At 36.2% G+C, this 23,078-nt stretch overlaps 1 protein-coding gene across 1 annotated transcript; it reads right to left on the bottom strand.

The window, feature by feature from the left end:
- Nucleotides 1-1,362: 1,362 nt before the first annotated feature.
- On the bottom strand, nt 1,363-20,670 carry LOC139135916 (plexin-B-like). Its single transcript, XM_070703693.1, has 14 exons — nt 20,427-20,670; nt 19,464-19,640; nt 16,967-17,246; nt 15,009-15,097; nt 13,694-13,815; nt 13,406-13,471; nt 11,350-11,421; nt 11,143-11,209; nt 10,784-10,864; nt 10,169-10,341; nt 9,074-9,206; nt 7,971-8,111; nt 2,304-2,378; nt 1,363-2,092 (listed from the first exon to the last, which is right to left on the bottom strand). The coding sequence occupies exons 1-14, from the start codon at nt 20,640-20,642 to the stop codon at nt 1,997-1,999; spliced, it is 1,788 nt and encodes a 595-aa protein (XP_070559794.1). The 5' UTR covers nt 20,643-20,670; the 3' UTR covers nt 1,363-1,996.
- Nucleotides 20,671-23,078: the final 2,408 nt, after the last annotated feature.

The raw sequence follows: 23,078 nt of genomic DNA, 5'->3' as shown, positions 1-23,078 counted from the left end.
TCTCTTTCTCGACACTGCCACTATCCACTAACATTATCCCTTTAACATTGAACTATTTTCGGAGATCTCTCATACAATTAGGGTTTTCGATTTGTCTACGGTAAATGAGTTGTGTAAGCATTAGCCCAATACCCACAGGTCTATTGTATCCTGCGTCTGATTACCTTCATAATCATGTCAATAAAACGGTTGATAATGACACAAAACGAGAATAACAGTTAAAGGTAGTTATAATGACTCACTAATAAAAATTTACAGACGACAAGAAAACTCATGCTAGTTTGATCAAAAACACATCATAAACACTGATCAGTTACATTGTTTCTTTTCAAATAAAGAATTGAACTATTAGTCTATAAAATATCTTAGACATACGGAGTGAAGTTTCGCTTTCGATTTTATCATATGATACTAAAACTACTAGTACAACTATGCATTAATGAACGAAATCCAAAAATATGAAACACTGACAAACGTAAAGTATGAAAACACAAAAACCTACGACGCCAATTTCTAAATGAGCTGTGTATAGGTTGAGAATTTCATCTCCATGTTTTTCGTATTTAATTTAGCACAATCTTTTTTACAGCCAAGAAACTTTCTACACAACTCAGCAAAATTGATATTTGTACAGATTAGATTCTCAGAAAACATACTTAATATAAAGTTTCCTAAGATTTCACTCAATGATCAAAAATATCTGGTTGCAACTGGAAATACTTGTCCAATCAAATATTATCTGATATGGCTACATACAATCCAGATATAGCTTTCCCTCTGGTGTATACATTTTGATGCAGCTTTTATTATCATCACAAAGTTTACTTGAATAATTATTTACTACTTTCACATATCAATCGAGCAAATAACAGGCAAACAAATAAACAGTTTATAAAATAAATTTAAATCTATATGATGAAGATATATATCAAAAATCCCTTAGGTATTTTATTGTATTTTCACAGGTAAATAAGAGGCAAACAAATAAACAGTTTAAAAAATAAATTTAAATCTATATGATGAAGATATATATCAAAAATCCCTTAGATATGTTATTGTATTTTCACAGGTAACAATTAGCGATTCGGACACACAAATCTATTGTTACACTATACTTTAAAATATTCTGGAAACCACAAATCACGATACTCATGCTTCCTATTTCAAAGTGATCATATGCAGGGCTAAAGGGATTTATTCACCGGAATGAGTCCTATGTTCATCTTGTTGAAATTATACGTACATTTTGATGTAAAAATGAAAATATTATGCTCAATCAGTGTTTAGTGGTGAAATAAACATCTTGCTTGTTACCGATATATATATATATATATATATATATATATATATATATATATATATATATATATATATACAGTATCTACTGAAGAAACTAAGATTCAAATGAAAATATTATTCTAAATGTGAATTTTGTGGTGAAATAAACATCTCGCGAGTTCGCACTTGACCTACACAATGTCTGCTTTAGATGATACAACTAGACATAGACTACTTTTATAACGCTTTTATGAAGCTTTCGAAATTATTATTATTATTTGGGATCAAAATCGAAACTTTTATCAGTTTATGATATTCTTATCAAAGAAACTGCCAAATGAACACTGCATATTCTAAGACTTCTGGGCTGATTGTCAAAATTTGACTCAGAAGGGAAGTTGTGCTAATGATGACTGAAAGCTTTCAAATTATAATGTTACATATACATTTAATTTATTTTTTCATATGAGTGTATGGTGACTGTGGTTCTGGTTGTAATGTCTAATACTGTGACTGTGTGCTGAGAGAAAAAATCAAGGGGTCATTTTTGCGCTGAAGCATCATGTACTTGGATCAGTATTCAGAATACAGGTCTTATGTCTTGGTATTGTGGACGGTAATTGATTATGACTAATGTACATGTATTGGTTAACTGGTTAACTGGTTAATTGGTTAACTAAATCGGCTCCAAAAACCCTTGCTTCCCGGGTATCTGCTCCTATTGATGTTCAATCATAGAAGATATCAGTTTCTTAAACATCGCTGCATGACCATCTTGCTTGCATTTCTCATCACGCAGCAAAGCCTCTGCTATCTGTGTAATCAATCAACGCAAGAATTTAAGTCTTAGAAACTACATTTTATGTATAAATATCGTATATCCAATCAGCAGTCTTCACAAAATAAACAGCCACAGTTAAGACTTATCAAACAACGTGTTTCTTCCAAGAAAGTTAAAGTGCAATCGTTATCTTACAGGTCATATTACTGAGACCATCTTAAAAATATATAAGTATTTATAGTACCTCATCATTAAAGCCGATGGCAAATTCGACAAGTTTACTGAGGGCAAGCAGTCTCTCAGAGGCGCCGCTTTGATGCTACAGGAGAAATTTAGATAAGATGAACAATAGAATTATGTTAAATGAGTGTATTGTGCACATCACCATAGCATTAACGACACTATTTTCTGGTAAAAATGAAACTAAGCTTGCATACTAACTTTTTGATCTTCTAGTCCATATTATTATTCTAAGTCAATTGTTGGTGTTAGGGTATGATCTCCCTCTCTCTTTCTCTCTCTCTCTCTCTCTCTCTCTCTCTCTCTCTCTCTCTCTGTATATATATATATATATATATATATATATATATATATATATATATATATATATATATATCTATCTCTCTCTCTCTCTCTCTATCTATCTATCTATCTATCTATCTATATATATATATATATATATATATATATATATATATATATATATATATATATATAATATGACCCACCCATTGAGCATTTCAAAAATATTGCGATTTCCCATCACCAAAGGAAAAACAGGGGATCCCAAGGTTCCATTTACCAAGCCCCCGCCCTACTGAAGAAACAGACCAGACCCTTAATTATAAGTTAAAGCGCAGTGGTCGTCGCGCTGCGCGTGCGCGATTTTTTTGTTGATAAACATGAATTTTTGTAAACATAAGTCTTCTCAACTTCAATCTGAGTGAGATGGGAGCGGTCCCCCACTTTGTTAACGCCTTTGTAAGACTCAACATCATGCAATAGTAAAATATTAAGATCGGAAACGAACTTCAGTGGTGTATTTTAAACTCATGTAAGGCTACGAACATTGAGACACTATACGCTCAGCACATTATGTCGCTGAGTTTACTGCACGCAGTCACATTGAACAAATGGGTTTGATCGCGCGCGGTCACGCTGGTTGTACACAATGCTATGTACAGTACAGTAAAAATACATCACTAAAATGATCAACATTGTGTATATAGTAAATAGTAAATAGTAATCTTTATTTCACTTCAGGCCACCGGCCCTATGTGTTATGATATAAATTCAAAAAATACATTTGGTCAAAGGTACACACAAATTAGAGATTCGCCTCATTTCGTGCTTCAAAAGCATAAAATATAAATCTACTCATATTACGGATAACATCCGCCTTATCTGTGCTTAGCAATTGTACAAATTTGTCTATACTTGGTATTACTTGGTAGTAAGCAGGAATATATTTTTCCCTAAGTTCCTTATTCAAGGGGCACACTAGTAAAAAGTGGAATTCATCCTCAATTGTTTCGTTGTCGCATGAACAAACTCTTTCTTCTCTTGCACTTCTACAACGTCTACCTTTCTCGATATTTAAATTGTGCGCTGAAATTCGGAATGAAGTAAATACAGTTTTGAAAATTGATTTCATTCGAATACACAAATACTTTTCTATGGAAAGTGACGTTTTAAATAATGAATATGTTGCAAGTCGACTGTAACTGTTTACAAGGCCATGCCAATTTTGCATTTCAATGTCTGTGCAGCGTTGTTTGAACAAAAATAGAAACGCCTGTTCGTTGCCGACTCCTTGGTTGAACCAACACTCAGCAAAGCCATAAGAAAAAAGTATATTTTTGAAAGCTGTTGCCCAACATGATTTACCTTGCTCTGCCATTTCATATTGCAAACAATATGCATGGTAAAGATACCTATTCGATTTCATTTTTAACAAGCTTCAACCAATATTTTAACATTTTGGGCAATCTCTTTGTTCTAAGTGTAGTTCTTCCAAGTTCACCCCTGGCCGCAACATCTACGACACAATTTTTCTGTCTTAAAAGTCTCTTACAAAATTTGACATGAACCCTTTCTACGTTTTGCCCTTCTACATGTCCCCAGATCTCACATGCATAATTCAAAATCGGGAGTATTTTAGTGTCGAATATTTTCAAACAAATGTCAATAGCTTCGTCTCTCAAATAATCAATCTTTGTACAGAGCATGAACAGAGATTTAGACGCTTGATCAGCCAGAACCTCCTGTGCTTTCGTCCACAAACCACTGCATGAAAAGACTAAACCGAGATATTTAAAGTATGATACAACAGTTACACGTCTCCCTTTGTAAAACCACTTCTCATATTTTCGTAAAGGCCCTCCGTTTCTGAATACAATAATATTTGTTTTGTCGAGATTAACCTTTGTTTTATATTTATTACAATACCCTTCAAGTTGATTTAAAAGTCTCTGTAGTTTGATAGCAGTCTCTGCAATTAATACCAAATCGTCAGCGAATAAAATATAAAACACTTCTACCAGACCTAGAGAACATCCATCTATCCAAGAATCACTTTTAAATTCTTCGTAAATGTCATTAATAAAAAAGGAAAACAAAAACGGGGAAAGTATACAACCTTGTCTTACACCATAGGGGCAATTGAAAAACTCTGTTAAGCCGTCTCCCGCGAGTACACAAGTTTTGACATTGGCATATATAGCATATAAGGCTCTAAACATTTTCCCTTTCAGACCCGCTTTTCCCATTGTGTATATATATATATATGTAGACTAGCAACAAGCACAACGCCTAACACAAAAAATACACTCAAGAGCATGATCGGCAACCCAGAGCAGGGCATGGGAGATGCTGTTGCTTCGATGAGGGAGATGGTCACCGCGTTGACGTACACGGATATAAGAGAATCCGGTCCCACAACCTTACCGGCCCCGCGACGACTTGGCCCACGACCGCGGCCCACTGTTGATCACCATTTCTAACTTCTTCTAGTAATACGTGGCAAGAAATAGTCAAATGATAGGACTCAATGGACGAAACGAGCGGGTTTTTGCGGCATTTGGCAGGAAAATTGCACGGCCACACATAGGGACGTATCGAAAGATCCTGTGCACGGTCATGGCAGTGATCCAACGGCTAGCTAGTGTTGGCCTACCGGTACTACGGAAACTTCGTACCTCCTGATTGCCGGGTGGGTCTGAATCCTCTTTCAAATGAGATAAGCCCCACATAGCAAGGAGACCTATGAAAGGCCCTTCGCTTGACTTGATACCTGCGCTCGGAATTCTCGTTTGCATCCCCCAACGGGGTAAACTTGGGGTAAACTTCGTAGTGGAGTTGGATTCTCCACAGCCGAGTGTAGAGCGCCATATACCCGGTTCTCTTGACACGGACGTTCATGCAGACCGGAACATATGCTTCATGCTGCAGCGGACATCGCTCTGCCAGCTGTAGATTTCTGTAGCTTGCGTTATTGTCAATTATACTCCTGTCGGGCCTCTTGAAATGAAAGCTCTCGTTCTTGCTAGCGATGTCGTAGACTAGAGCCCGGTCATTGATAGTCTGTTGGCATATAAGCTTACACGCGTTCAGGTAAGTGTTTAGCTCCATGGCTCGAGCGATAACAGTAGCCGAGCCCCATTCAACTGATTCAAGAAAATCATGATCAAATGTGATCTCAATCCAGCGTGTAATTACTAGATTTGGTAAGTTGGTATGCTTGTGACAGATCAGCCGCCATTTTAACAAGCGGCAATATCGCAAACTTTATAATCAACCCGTAACGTAAAGTGCGGCATTCTTGGAAATGTTGACTAGGGGGACCCCCTCAGGAGCATGCACAGCGCGACGACCACTGCGCTTTAAGTCCGAGGTGTACTGTTATGAACTTTCAATAGGCTAAGGGACTGGTCAGTTTCTTCGGCCGGGGGGGGGGGGGGGGCGGTGGATTATTTTTTGCCGACGTCAAAAAGTGGCTGACCCCCCCTATTCCAAATTTTGAAAACAGGGTGACCCCCCCATCCCAAATTTCGAAAACAGGGTGACCCCCCCTGCGCACGCGACAACTGTAAAACAAAAGGTGGACATAATATATATATATATATATATATATATATATATATATATATATATATATATATATATATATATATATATATATATATATATATATATTATATTTTACATACATTTATATTTTAACAGTTATTCTGTGTTTTAGTGAAATTGTTGACATGTCAGTTGTAAGATAGGAATTTCAAAGTGTCAATCTTGAAGTTTGAATACAGTAGGGTACATTTTGAATGAGTTGTGAATGTATTTCACATTTTCTATGCTTAACCAGATGTCCTGAACAGAAATGGATGTCAATCAATTATATCAAAGAGGAAAGTGCAGTAAATCAATAAATTTGATGGGTGTTAAGACTTTCCAGCCATCCAATGAAATCTCCTGAGGAGCCATAGAGAGACATTTTCGCTAAATCTGATGTGTGCAGTGTCTGAGATGACCTTTTCTTGTAACATTGAAACCATAAAAGCACAGCTAATAATGACAAAAACTGACTTTTTAACTGTTATTGTGGTCATAAAAAAGCATCATTCTACGGAAAACCTGAGACACAAAGGAAAACAGTTGCATTAATGACAACGAAAGATATCTTGTCATTTTTCTATCTCTAAAATAAGTCACTTTATCAAATATATATTGTGAAATATTTGTGCATGTTGCTTTTTCATACTGAATTCTCATACAGAGAACAGAAAAGTATCAGGAATTTGTCATGCTTTTCACTTTCACTTAGCCAACATCAAGATATCTCTGGCATATATCTTTGATTTATTACAGTATGGCGCCCAAAGGGCGCGGAGAAAAATATGAAACATCCTGATACCTCTGATATATATTTCTTGTATATTAAAGTCATGCACAGGAAGGGCGTGCTGAAAAATGTCTGATATATTAACCCTTTCACCCCCAGTTCCCTGTATACAGGTCCAACTTTACCATAGAAAACAATGGAGTTGGGACAAACCATGTTGGTGAAAGGGTTAAAGTAATGTGCTCGAAGAGCACGCTGAAAAATATTGAACATACAGATATCTCTTATATATGTATGCCTGATATGTTAAAGTTGGGCGTGCTGAAAATATGTCTGATTATTAAAGTTACGCGCCCGAAGGGCGCGCCGAAAAATGCAACTAAATGATGAAATTTGTGGCTGACACGATGCATTTTAGGCAATGATGAGCCTGTGTCGAAATTCAAAAACACACTGACCCCCCCTATTGGGCATTTCAAAAACATGGTGACCCACCCCATCACCAAAGTCAAAAACAGGGTGAACCCCCCCCCATGAATCCACCGCCCCCCCCCTCAGGCCGAGAACTGACAAGTCCCTAAAGCGACCACCATTTTTTCACAAAAAATATTACGAAGAACTTAGAAGCATCACGAATTTTTGTTTTAAAATACCTTAAACCCTTAGATGCACATCGCAAAGAGACATAACTGAATATTGAGAACAAGGATATCAAGCTTTATTCAACAATATACAAAAAACAGACGAGTTACAAGCCTGTGAGCATATAAATATCAAAACAGAATAAACTGAAGCAATCAAAATTACCAGACAGTCACCTTAGTAGTAGACTGTTGCATAGATCGTGGAGTGAACGCGCTTGGCCAGCCATTAACTGCTGCCGAGAAAAAGCAAAATGACCGGGTGCCAGTTTTACAAACAGCCACCTTGGAGATGATGGATCCTTCAAATTAGACTATTATTAGCGACCAACCATATCGTAACAGTTCATTTTTTACGACAATGTTGACTTAAACTTCCCGCTGTCTTAATCGTATAAAATCTATTCTTAACTCCGTCGAAATCACAAACCTGCGCATGGTCTTCCAGATATTGCTTGAGGGCGTCCTCACTGACACTTGGTAAAGCCTTGATATCATCGATAACAGTTTGCAACTGTGTCTTGAAGATTAACATTTCTTCGTGCAACTCAATAATTTCTGAAACGGAGTTCTACGGAGAAAGCAAGATGCATTCCAGAGGTTATGGCAAGAACATTGTTGTATCATGTATCATTGCTCTTCTTGCATCCTACAAGTCATCCTGTTATATGGACTTTAGAGAGCATTAAGCTACATTTGTAGGATGGCAAGAGATTGAATCGGTCAACAGTTTGATAGTTGTGACTTTTACATTTATTTTACAATGGGCAATGGGCAGGGCAGTAGTTGATCTGGAATAAAACTTCCATTTTCACTGCAAGTACATGCGTGTGCATGTCTTATGTTTTAAAAAACATTTAAACGGAACAGCGATTTTTTCCAAGACCCTAGTTTTATAAACAGTTTACTGTGTCTTTAATGTTAAGTGCTTTCCTTATGCTCTTTCTGATTCCATCCATTATGGTATCACCATAGTGTTAATTAGAGTACATGTCTTTGGCTCTGTTGTATCTCTGTAATTGTATTATGCATTCTTCTCTCTGCGTTTCCTGATATCCCATTTGATTTTGCAGGAAAATTAACGCAGCAATAACAGTATGTTTCCTAAAGGGACATTTTAAGTACAATTGCTTTGCTGACGTTCAATGCAGTTTAATAACAATAATGAAGTTTATTTGCTCTATAGGCCTCCGGCCCTGTGTGCTAAAGTAATTACAGAAAAATACATTTCAGTCAAAGGAACAAGTGAAAATATATAAATATTTAAGTTTTTTGCAGTATCCATTTGAAGTTCACTTCCTGCTTTGAAAGCGAAAAAAAGAAATTTGCTGACATTGCGAATAATCTCTTTGGTCTGAATTTGTAACAAGCGTGTAAATTTAAAGAAACTTGGAGGATTTTGATAAACGATGGATATGTATTCAAGTCTTAAATTATGATATAAGGGACAAAATTATGCTGACGATCATTGCAGTTTAAGTACAAATGCATCACACCTTAAAGGCATAATTACTTAATTGGATAAATACTTACCATGGACTCGGAGCAGATCTCAATGAAGGCCTGCGCTATAACTTCAAGACCCCTTTTTACATCGTCAGACGGACTGATGTCAAAAAAGTACTCCGGGCACTGTAATATCTTGGCCCATAATCCTACATGTAAGCTGAAACGTGAGCAAGCATTCGTGCGTTCGTTACATTAACAAGTATACCCATACAAATGACTGTACCCATACAACAGTGGTAAAACTACTAAACAGTACGCAAGTGACGGGAGTGTAGCACCCATAGTTTCGGCCATTTGACCCCATACCAGACTGCATCAGTATCTGTGGCACAATGGGTCGAGTTATGTAATTCAGCAGACATGTTTACAAGAGAAACTTAAACGTCCTTCACCTGGAGAATACATCATATACCTGAACTTATCTAACATAGGAAGAACGCGCCTCACGTTGCATGAATGCATCTCACATCGCTACGTGAAGGGCAATGTAAATATTACATTTTTATGACCGACGATGAATTTTAGTTTAGAAATGCATAAATAAATCAAAATCAACAGACATGACTTTAACCAGAACTGGATCAAAAATACATTTCAAAGCATCCTGTACAAACTGATTGTGTAACCTGGGTATGGACCAAGAGCCGCATGTCATATTGTAATAAAAATCTGAAGGGGTGAGTGTAACTGACAGCATCGTATGTCTACTTCAGTAACTGAAGTTCATTGGGAACCTTTCAAAATTCAGGTCCCCTAAACCCCAGCGTGATAAAAGTGATATATAAGAGACTTATTTCAAGGTCATATTGATCGATATGTAAAGCATAATAAGCCAAAATATATTTATTGCATTAATTATAAATTTATTGACAAAATGTCCATCAGCAAAGTTATATATCTTCGACTATTTTCAATTGGTATTTTAAAATACAATATGAACAATTTATGGGTTATGTAACTGTCTCATATATTTTCTAAATCTCTCCATTTGTTATAAATATGTTTTCAATCAGCTTGAGCAACAGCAAAATTGTAACATTTATTCGAGGGGTTGTACGTTTGAGGTGACAACTAGACCAGTCCGTGTGATAAAAAAGGATAACATATAGTGTTTACTACCTGTCACATTTCCATCTTTCAGTGACATATCTATCATCGATACCACTGTTCTCAGCAACCCTGTCAAGCGTATCAAACATATACTTGATTGGAGCAGGAAAGCTAGATCGATGTTGTTCATCCAGTGTCAACATTTCCTCACAGATTCTGATAACCTTTTCTTTCGCAGGACCCTGCCATACATTAAATGCAAATATAATATAGATTATAGAGATGTATTTATCTAGGCTCAAATAATTCACATGTAATTTCAACACTGTTTTGTCTAACTTTTGTTAATGCTTCATGGAAAAATATTAACTGCTCTGTCAACATTATCTTACACTTTTTTCATTTTGGTATTTTAGAAACATTAGAAATTTTAGACTTAAGTATTCTTTCTAACTGTCAATAAAATTAACAAATTGAACTCAAACAATCAAACCACTACTTCGGAAGTGTTCAACTCTGCACGAACTATATTGCGACTATTCTGCAGATCAGATAGGGTTTCTGTCAACCCAAGTCATATTTTACGCTCCGCTTTCTCTACATAGGTCTCTTCCACAAAATGATCGCATGATACAAAATTCTCATTCAATCATTGCAGATTAGCGTAATAAAATTAGTTGTTACCCTTAGTATATCTCGAGGCTCTGTACCAGCATTGGTCGTCATGACAATAAATAGCTCGTAGATGGACTCTCCAATGTTTGTCTTTAAGAAAAGTAGGTTGTAATTGTAAGTGATATATGATGATATGATATTCTGTACGTTTCGAGATCAATATATTATCGAATCTCTTTTGCAATTGTCATGTTTTCGATTATATTTTGCTGATTACTGTATTGACAGTGATTAAGAGGATGACGAGGCATGATTTCATAATCACTTACTGTTATTTGCCAACGTCGAATTTCTGCAGATCACATGTGCTTTCATATTTGATTAGCATACTGAACAAAAATAGCCTTTTAGAGATAAAAAAGTAATACCTTTATGTACGAATACAGCGTGATTGCAAACCAAGCAGTCAACATAGATCCCGCTATAGAGTAGTCCCTATGAATGAGAGAAGTACATTTATTAGAAAGATCGTATTTTGTTTGATGTCCGTAGAAATGTCTAGGCTTTTACTTATAACGATGACTCGTCCGAATTCTTTTCAAACAAAATAAGCGTTGTAAAACAGTCATTGCTACCTTGTGAGCACATTTTCCCTCTTGGTCTTATTTTCCTTGGTGACAGCGTCGGCTAGCAGGTCTTTCAGAATTCTGTGTTGGAAATTTCCAAAGAGAAAAATATGAGAAATATAGGCATGTGTTTATGCAACGCATTTGTGATGATTAGAGGTAGCGCTTTCAAGAACATAATGTGATGTGGCAATGTAATAAAATTGATTATTGCAGTACAATCACTCTGTGCTACAAGCTCACATGGTCATATCACTGTACAATGTCGTACAAGTGCCAATATCATGTGTTAACTACCTTTCGGCAAAGTTATTAAATAACTGACATCACAGATAAATAACTCAGGGGATACCACACATCTAGATGTTTGAAACATAAGGACTAATTTCCTTGAAGCTGTGTATATATAAAATAAAGTGCCAGATTATATGCAGATCGTTGACTGACCAAATTTAGCAACGATCAGTCGACTTTATCGTTATCTTTGTGTATCATAATTCAGTGACATGATTGAATGACATCATGACATAATTAGATATTATTCCCTAATATTTTTCTTCGTTCAGTAAAGGAAAATACGAGTGACGTAATGACCATGTCACCACGAGTCGAAGACGAGTGGTGACACGGTCATTACGTAACGAGTATTTTCCGAGCTGAACGAAGGAAAATATTAGGGAATAATATACTTATCACATGCACAAGCCAAGAATTCGTTATTTTTTGCAAAATAAAATAAGTTTTCCATAACGTCTCCACGTTTAAACTTTTGAACTACTTTACGAATAAATATTCAAGATTCAAGATTCAAGACAACTTTATTATCCCTGTACAGAGAAATTAAAACGTGGTTATAAAAATACATAAAAGTAATTACAAGACTGATAAAAAGAAAAACTATACAAATACATATACATACACGAATGACAGCCACAAAACAAGGACATTTATGAAAGTAAAAATAAATTTAACATGACAAGTTTAAAAGTTCTCACTTTGTATTGTTTAAAATGTTAATTGCACTGTGTATAAAACTGTTTTTTGTTCTCTTTGTTTTCGACTTTCGTACACGAAACCGGCGACCAGATGGAAGTAATTCAAAAAATCCAGATAAAATGTGACGCTTGTCATCTATTATTGTGTTGGCTTTCTTTCTGATCCTACAGGTGTATAATTCATGTAGGCTTGTTTGCTTTTCACCGACGACTTTACTACACACATGAACAACTCTGCCTAAAACATTTTTACAATTCACACTTAAACCCCCGAACCAACATAAAAATGAAAAAGTTAGGATAGATTCTACAAAGCTGCGATAAAAATTTCTTAAAGTATCCAGACTTACACCAAGTGAACGCAGTTTCTGTAAACAATATACTCGTGACTGACATTTATTATTTATTGAGTCAACGTGTGCACAGTACGCCGTGCACAAGTTGTCAATCATTTCCAGTCGTCCGTCGTGTGCGTTAGCGCTCACGTTCGTTCGTGTGTGGAGCAAATGACAGCTCTCGGTCTACACATAGGCTACCTTCCGCAAAGTTATACTCTATTTCAAAGATAGCATAGTCCTAGAAATTTATCACAGACGAAGATATGCTATTTTTCGGGAACAAATATCGACTGAATCTTGACGGCGCGAACACTGTAAACGTCGCGCCTGACCCTGTTTGAAATGCGTACGGAACCCACGGTATACGCGACCAGCTTCGAGTTCGTTGTTTCCGCAAATTATTCACGTCATTCCTTCGGAATATACAGGCGGTACACTCTTGTGTTTACATTGTTCGGATTAGTAATGTCGTAGTCTGTGAAAATATCGATTTCATTACATGACTTTTGATCGTGGGAGAAACATCGGCCGCCATGTTGTTTGTTTACATATTTACGAGCACACCGAAGATCGACAAAAAAAAGGTCCGACGCACCAAATTTGATGACATAGACGCGGGTTGTCGTGACTTAGAACGACCAGAGAATAAATCCCGTATTTTCTGTTCGGAGACGACAAACTTGGCTTGTGCATGTGATAACATCTAATAACTTAATAATACAAAATACTCACTCGGATAGGTATATCATACTCTTTTCTTTTTGAAGCGTGATTGTCAGAAGACCGCCCACGGATTTTCTAGAAAGAAGAATTGTTACATCAGTACATATGAGTGTCGGGTTGTATCTAAATTTGATGCTGTCATGGAATTACAGATATTTTACAACTGATTTTTGTGGATTTATTTAATATAAGATATCTGCGGCATTAATTGAGGGCTATAACCTGGAAAAACCTCGGCGGCGTAGAAGTAATGTGCCATTGTATATCCCTGTATACTAATTACCACCTATCACTTACTTTTGATCCTTTGTCATCCTACGTTGGTGTTCCAGGGTACGAATTAACACAAGACAGAAAGACTTGTTCGTGAGCAAAGAGTAGAAGTTTTCTAAATAGTCCATGGCTTGATCAGTATTACCCTTTAAATATTTTTAAAATAATTAATTATTTTGATCAGTTATGCATATATCTGAAACAGTCATGTGTACAAAATGATATCACATCATATATATATATATATATATATATATATATATATATATATATATATATATATATATATATATATATATATATTTATATATTAATATATATATATTTTGGGCAGCCTCTTGCGTAATATAAGGGGCGTTCACTGTTGGCACTACGCTTCGCTCATGGTATGTATTGCCGTTGGAGCACTCTGGTGAGTCCATATTTTCAATCCTCAACAATGTGTAACCGTACACTCTGTGCCCAAGTTCAGAGGTTGCCATAAAGCCATTATGGTGATAACCGGGAGGGCACATTGTATACATTTTGTGTATTTCGCTCACTGCTTTAATAGTAGTTAGAGCACTCTATGAGATTGTTTGGGCAGCCTCTTGCGTAATATAAGGGGCGTTCACTGTTGGCACTATGCTTCGCTCATGGTATGTATTGCCGTTGGAGCACTCTGGTGAGTCCATATTTTCAATCCTCAACAATGTGTAACCGTACACTCTGTGCCCAAGTTCAGAGGTTGCCATAAAGCCATTATGGTGATAACCGGGAGGGCACATTGTATACATTTTGTGTATTTCGCTCACTGCTTTAATAGTAGTTAGAGCACTCTATGAGATTGTTTGGGCAGCCTCTTGCATAATATAAGGGGCGTTCACTGTTGGCACTACGCTTCGCTCATGGTATGTATTGCCGTTGGAGCACTCTGGTGAGCCATATTTTCAATCCTCTACAATGTGTAACCGTACACTCTGTGCCCAAGTTCAGAGGTTGCCATAAAGCCATTATGGTGATAACCGGGAGGGCACATTGTATACATTTTGTAATATATATATATATATATATATATATATATATATATATATATATATATATATATATATATATATATATATATATATATATATATATATATATATATATATATATATATATATATTGTCTGTCTAATGGCAAATTATCTGCACATAACATTATAACGGCCATATCAGAATATCGTAACACAGGTATAGCACTAATGATCCTGAAATAGAGGGAACAGTAAAAGAAAGAAGCTTGTTCGCGCTGATGGAAAAGATCTATATGACATCCTCATTATGTAATAGTAAGGTTATGTATTAAGTAATCTTACTTGTGAACTTTCGCTGAGTCCTTTGTTACCGATGTTTAGATCATATACCATCTTTGCGATATATTTAGAGTAGTTTGAAAATGGGAGACCTGCATGTGCAAGTAGAAAAGGATACATATTTGCTAAGAGTATTATAAGATTGGAATGTCTGTGAAAAGTTGAAATATCACAATTATCAGCCGTTACCAATTGTAAACGTAAAGAAGCGACGCAGAGACTGGGTCCAAATCTGAAGTCGACAGACATGAAGGCGTCGTAGCGGTCTTTCTCGTACGTTCCGCCGGATGCAGATTTAAATGGCCTCAAGTGGGTCGGGATAGCATACGCGTGTTACTCAAGACGTGGCTTCTGCTATAGAGGGATCACGGGGCATCATAACCGCCTGGTCGACGGCCATACCCCAATTAAAGGATCTTGATTTGAGTGCGTATACACATGCGGTCAGATTACGAGACGTGCATTAACTCACGGTTTGTATAGCAATTTCAGCTGAGAACTCTTACATGCAAATATGATCGTCGTTGTATTACGTGATTGTTTGATAAAGAGTGATGCTATGAATCTAGGTTGAAATGCCCTACACGAATAGATGGATCTGACCTTGGTCTCTGCGCCCTAGCTCTACGTAAGTCATGAGTACAGCAGCGCTCTAATCATCAATATATATATAATCCATTCACTATGATGTATCCCTGGAGTTTCTTCTCTAGTGACAATATTAAATTTGGGATAAAACACCCGCATGCTGTTATACTTTTACAATAGACAAAGGCTAAGATGTTAAATAAGACCTTGATGCCAAGAAAAACATATTTGTTTTTACGTCAAAAATTAACATAAATGTTGGCTATCATGATGTAAACTAAACTGTAGGTTAAGCAAGTCGGTATATTGTACAGATTTCGAAATTCCTTGATATATTTCAAACCTTCGTAACATTTCCTTGTGCCAAAACCGAATTGATCTAATACACCATGAAATAATTGTGAAACATGGTAACTTCAGTAAACCTATGAATAAAGCCCTTTGCAAAAAATCGCAATTATACCAATCCATAATCCAATGACAGTAAGTCGGAATTCGAAAGACAATAGTTGTAAACATAGACACAAAACAGCGCAGAACAGACAGCAAATAGACGGCACACAAACAAAGTCACATTCATGAAAGAAAGATATATGGACCTCTGGCCAGAAGACCAAGAAGTGATGTCAGGTGTTTCGAAAATAGTAAGCGCATCCTGCCCCACATGTGGCACCCGCCATATATCAATCTATAAGTCAGATAGTTAGTGGTCACTAACTAAGGCCCAATGTCACCGATGCCATCAGTGATCATTTGTCGAAGAGAGATATTGTATTTATCTACCAGCTTACGATACCTGCCAAAAAGCGTTTGAATGTAGAGACAAGTCTTGCTCTGGTGTAACCTTGATTTAACAGTTTGTAAGAGAGATGGCCATGTCTCTCTACAAAATCACCATATGAACTGCATGCTCTAGCATATCGAATAAGCTGGGAAATGTATACCCCATAAGCTGGTGAGAGTGGAATATTACTTATGAGGTGTGGAAAATTGATGATACTAAAGTTGAAATCATCTCTCTTGTCATATAGCCCAGTAGAAAGGTGACCATTAGAGTCAAATTCAAGTAAAATGTCCAGATATGAAGCAGAAAAGGCCGTTTCTGTAGTTTCTTTAATCTCCAATTCTAGAGGATAAATCATAGCGAGATATTTACTGAATTCAGAGTTATTCATAGAAATAACATCGTCAAACATATGAATGGGGGTTGTAAGCTAGAAACCCAGTACAGTGTTATCTTGTTTGATTGTTTTACACAAAGACATGTCAGTTTTCATTTAATATTTTTTCAAATATGTTCAACTAGGTGACAAATTGCAAGTATATACCGAAGATGTTGGATCAAATGCTTCCCTGAAGAACCACGTCCTTACCTTGTTCTGTCCTTACTTCCATACCTACTGTTTCCATTCTGTTTTCAACCGCTGCTATCCGCCTGTTCAGTGTTCGTTTTTGGACACAGCGTACTATAACGACCACAACAGTGACCAATAACAGCACAAAGGCAGTCACTAAACCTCCGATGAGACCTACTGGACCAGGTGTAGTGTGACCAGGTGTAGTGTGACCAGGTGTAGTGTGACCAGGTGTAGTGTGACTAGTGAGAGGATGTTTAAAATAACCGATGAAAAATTTCAAATTGCCGACTTCAACCTGAAAAAAAATAAATATTACATAATTTGGTGTGCCAAATAGTGTGGTTACAAAATCGTAGATTATATTACCATGCCCTGTCCGTTGCATTGTAATTGGTCGACTTGAACCATGTGACCTACCACAAATATGCAACAATGGTTCGTTTATGTGCCCGTGAACATGAATGATATCGTAACTTTTGCTAAAACGTAAATTTAAATCAGTACAAAGATCATGATCAAACACAAAATAAAATGGAACACTCGTGGGCCAACTTTAGACACTGTTTTGAAAAAATCGCCGAATTTGCAAAATTTTTACAGCGCGCGCACTACTCACCGACGTTGTCGTTCGCGTGGGAAATTTTCGTAAATTTTGACGGTTTCCTTGGGTTCGTTGATAATATGATGGAAATAACAGTCTCCGCCCTGACCATTAACGTTTAATTATGGGCGCGGGCTCGAGGAAAGCAAAAATGAACGGGTTCGGCAAGCCTCGCCCTTGCCAATAAATAAACGTTAATGGTCAGCGCGTCACCCGTTATTTCTATAGTATTATGTGATGAACTCAGCTTGTAATGATACAGTCTTCACGCTTGGCATTCTATTGTATAATGGAGAGGAACGTGATAGACTGATGGATAGTCATACATACTAATGACTCTGCTGTGAAAACTAATAATAACTAGGTAAAACCATTAAAAGGTTTTCAAATTTGACAGTAATCAGGTTTTTTCTAACAGTAACTGTAGATTGTACTGTAAACTGTAACTGTAGATGTAGGTCTTATTGAAATGATGATGTACCACATGAAACATCTTACATTTGTCCTTAATTTCGAACTGATACGAAAGCATCCAAGAGTTAACTGCAATGCTAGCTATGGGACGATGGCACATATAAACAGTAAACTTCATGATCAAGTGAAGCCACTGTATCACTACTTCATATGCCATCATTCGGAACTACTATTCGTCATCACAAAGATTGAACCGATTTTATTTCATTTTATTTTATTTTATTAAACCTTGTTTAACGAGGGTAGCCTGGTAAGCTTCAGTAAATATGCTTATCTTCCCCAGGGCCCTCAGATGAACATACAAACTAATATAAAGGGGAACAACAGAGGCATGACAAACAAAGCTAGAACAATACAATATGCAGAAAAAAGTGGCCAGGAGTGAACCTGCACACAAGAAAAAATAAATGCACAATCACAGTAAACGACAAAAACAATTTGACAAGAAAACTAAAACTCATAAACTCAAAAAATATTCCCAATAAGCTTTAAGGTAAGCAGTTTTAAAACTGCTCAATGAGATACTAGATCTTATATTTAAATCGACATTAATCCACTGATTGCCACTATTTACAGTAAACCCTTTTCTATAAAAGTCCTTATTTGTTGCAGGAACCACTAACAACTTTTGCATCTTAGATCTTGTAACTCTTTTATGATCAATTCCGGTAAAATACGTGTCATATATTGCGGTGCAAGATTATATAAACGTTTAAAAACCATACAAACATTCTTATAAACTATTCTATCTGGTAATGGCATTATAACATTGCTTAAATAATTGCTCGGTCGAAGCGTTATACCTTGCATCACACATCACTCTGATAGCACGTTTCTGAATCTTATGCAACCCTTTCATAAACGGCGATGCTCCCCAAAAATGACAACAGTAATCCAAGTGTGGTAAAATATAGCTATTATAAAAACGTTTTCTTATATTCATAGGTAATAACTGCCTTATTCTCTTGAGCAAAGCAATATTATTATTTATTATTTTAAAAAAGTTTGTCACAGTGCTGCTTCCATGACAAATTTTCATCGACAAGCGTACCAAGAATCTTTTCACAGTGAAGTGCTTGCAATTCCGTTTCATCAAGATTACAGTCTAAAGTTTGTTTATTCAAATGTCTACTTTTTTGCGTTGTAACAATCATTGTCTTTGTCTTATCACAATTAATGGCCATTCTATTATTCTCACACCAATTATGAACATTTTTTAAGTCAGAGTTCAAGGCTGTCTCAATTTCTTGAATACATTTTGCACTGGTAGTTATGGTTGAATCATCTGCGTACATGTTGATGTTACGATCAATATAAAGTGGCAAATCATTTATGCAAATGACTCTTCCCTATCACCTTCCTTTAAGATTGTGGAACCCCATATTTCGCACTTGACACGCTTTCGTTGAAATTTTAGTATCGTTATGTTTAACTTACTATCACCTCTGGGAGACCATTCTCTGTCGGACTTCCACTTTTATTCACACCTTTCGGTTCATCATCCGGTGGGATACAGTTTAGTTGTACGTCCGACAAACTGACGACCCTGCATTCTTCTTGTCCAATAGTGACTGTTACTTCACTTTCAGTACTGGCTAAATTCAGGTCTTTACCCTGGACGGAAAGAAAATAAACCTCGGCTATACGTTCGAATGGCAATGTAACAAACGATAACCCTTTAATTAATGATTTACGGTAGAATGCGTCTCAGGGACAGACAGTTTGACTCTATTTTTTCAAATCTTTTCTGATCAATCACTTATGGGGATTCATCTTTACCGTCTTCGTTTTCGAAAATCGAAAATCATATTATTTCACATGTAACGGTTACCATAAGGATGGTGGCCATTTTGAAATCCACACATAGGGAATAGTAGGTAATTTATATCTCAAGGAACCCAAAATTTGCACAGTGACCCCGATTTTCAATTCTTGATCTGGAAAAAGAATGTTCAAAAGTGTCATTAAGGAAAGTTTAAGGCTTTCGGTTTTAATTCGCGTACTAAATTAGGTACTGGACCTAAGTTATCGAATATCCCTGTTGCATCCTTTATTCTATCCATGACTGTGTTACCTGTGCACAAAAACGCTAGTTCTTTTGTCATACGATAAACTGCGCGATAATATATTAGCACAAAAATTACCTTTACGAACGTGGCTATTTGGTTGGACAGTCAATACGTACGACCAGTGTAAATCTATCCTTTTTCCGGCGAATATTTATTTTTTTCCTATTATATTTTTTTAACTTCATGTATTAGTGTGACTGAAACAGTGCACTATGTCATTCATTGAAAATATGTAATTCATCACTATTTTAAGGCTCGAACCGATAGCTAACAACCTGGGTAATTCATTCGAGAAAGTCGAGAAAGTGTATAATAATGTTTTTCAAGGTACCTGGATGACCAACTGTTCTCCCTGATGTTCCCTGATATGTCCTTCTTCTGCAAAAGGGTAATATTCTGGATTAGCAACTATTTCAAAATCCAACCGAAGTTGTCTAACTTCCTCCACAGCATCCATTATAAAACCAACAGTAGCTTCCTTGGCATCCGTATTTCGATTCTTCCTCGGTGGTACTGAAATGTCGACAGGCGGTGAAATACATTCCATTTCGCTGAAAGAACGAATGTCACACGGCTTGTCCTACAAACAATATCAGAACAAGACAAAGACAAATATTCAACAGGCCGTTTAAGATTTTTAGCGTCCTAGGTCCTCAAGGTGAGCTAACGGGAAAATTTAATCACTCACGATCCTTTGAATAAACCTCAGGATTTTGCCTCGTGTTAAGAAAGACAGTATTTTTGGAATAATAAATGACATCAAGCTTCTTAAAATATATTCACCTTTGACAAAACACAGAGAAGGACGCCTATCTTTATACATATAAGTCTTACCACAATGCTATCAAGTAAGTGTTGTCACCACCTAACCCACTGTAATGATAATTGTCGCCAACCAAAGTGCGTAACTTTTAAGGGGAGTCCAATGTCTGGGTTAAAAACAATAAGCCAAGTCGACCAGTCTAACAGTTTAATAATGTAAACTTACCGATGAAAATGTTCTGTAAGTTGTGATCAACATCGTAGGCTGCTTTATTGATGTGAAATGTGTGCCTGTGACGGTTATTTTGCGACCACCACTAAAATAACAGGAATATGACAATAAAAGACATAAATAAAAATTCATAACTATAGAAAGAAGGAAGTTAAAACATAATGTAAATGAAATATGAAGTAGAGCGTCACGTACATCATTTGTACCTTTCAAGATTACATTAGGTAATAGGATTTGGGTTATTTATTTATTTCCTTTTTCTCTTGTGCAGGTGTAGTATATACTAATTATGAAAGAGTGAAACATTATGGTTACAGTTACACGATTCATCAGCCCCACGAACGCCTTTTGCTTAGTACGCAGTTATCTGCGGAAGAGTATTTAATTGTATTCAGTCCTGTTAGACTTCTGCTGTGACGGTCATTAAACAAAAACATTATAATGTAAGAGATTAAACTGAGCAAAGACATGATTATTACAAATTTCGTTTAATACAGTTTTCAGATTTGTTCACAGTAGGTATTATGAATTTAACACTATTGCAGAACACAAGCTTTGACTAAGTTCCATAATCCTATAAGGTAGAATTAAAAGTTGAATTTACTCACCTTTGCATGCTTGCAGAAGGATTAATATCAGTCACTGTTGGGTCTTCAGTGAAGGTGAATTTCTTGTCTAAGGGTGCCAAGCGTTCGGAACCATCGAAGAACATCGAAAGTGCAGCTGACTTTGTTACGTTTGAATTGGTGGTATTGCAGAGCACTATCGTTCCGTTGAATATATCATCTATCCTAAAATTTAAAAAATATCAATAACACATCACAGGTATAGTCTTTTTGTAACTTTATTAAAACCGCATGTTGTTGTAGATCGTCTATGGCAAGAAAGGGCTACATTTTAGGAAGCCGACCTGATTTAATTTGTCATAGAGGATCATTCTGTATTGATAGGAATGCTTATATAGGCGTCCCTGATGACGCGCTTTAAGACACACATCGCTAATTACATTCAATCTTTATCAGAGACATGTGAAAACAGTATTGAGTTATCGAAGTTAATTTGAATTCTGTTAATTTACCATGATTAATTAGTGATGGGATTTCAATTTGCTCTTATTAAGACAACAATGCGTAGCACAACTTATCAGAAATACGTACAGTAATACTGATAAATTCGAGTTGTAAAAGTGTTCTGAGTCGGCCTGAAACATATTTTATTCGTGAAACTTTAAAAACTTCTCAACTACTAAGGACCGTAATTGAATGACCGAAACTATCATGTTGTATTATAAGTCAGCGTTAATTTGATGTAGCTAATCTGTCTGATATATATATATATATATATATATATATATATATATATATATATATATATATATATATATATATATATATATATATATATATATATATATAATTCGGATATAATATATATATATATAATATAATATATATATAAAATATATATATAAAAGAGTGTGATGTCATCGAATACGAGGGTTTCCCATTCATAGCGGCAGTATCCCTCCGAGCCAGAGGGCGAGAAGGCATACAGCTATGTTTGGGGAAACACGGTTTTCGATGACGTCACATGTGTGAGAAATACGGGGAGACTATATATTTATCACATGCATAGACCCATTTTTTGTTCGTGCGATGTAATTTGGACCTTTATTACGTCAGCATGGCGGATGAAGTTGTTAGGACACACATTTCTCTCGATGCGTCAAAGTAGTCTTTCCACACAAAGCTTGAATGGATATAGTCGTTATCATCAAAGACAAGGGAAAGGATGATGATATAGTATCTTCAGATGCATTTTTTGTTTGAAGAGAAATGATAATGTAAAAAAAGTGCATCGAAATTTAACCTTGACTTGCTGTTCATAGCGGCGCTTGTACGCTACGAAAGAACACACTGTGCAATACTGCAGTTGTCATTGTTACTGCTATCTACAAATCGTCTAAAATCCTGACTTCGGTCATATGAA

Source organism: Ptychodera flava, chromosome 6 (genome assembly GCF_041260155.1).
Source record: "Ptychodera flava strain L36383 chromosome 6, AS_Pfla_20210202, whole genome shotgun sequence".
Taxonomy (NCBI): Eukaryota; Metazoa; Hemichordata; class Enteropneusta; family Ptychoderidae; genus Ptychodera; species Ptychodera flava.
The sequence above is the reverse complement of the archived record's forward strand: the minus strand, read 5'-3'. Positions and strand labels throughout refer to the sequence as shown.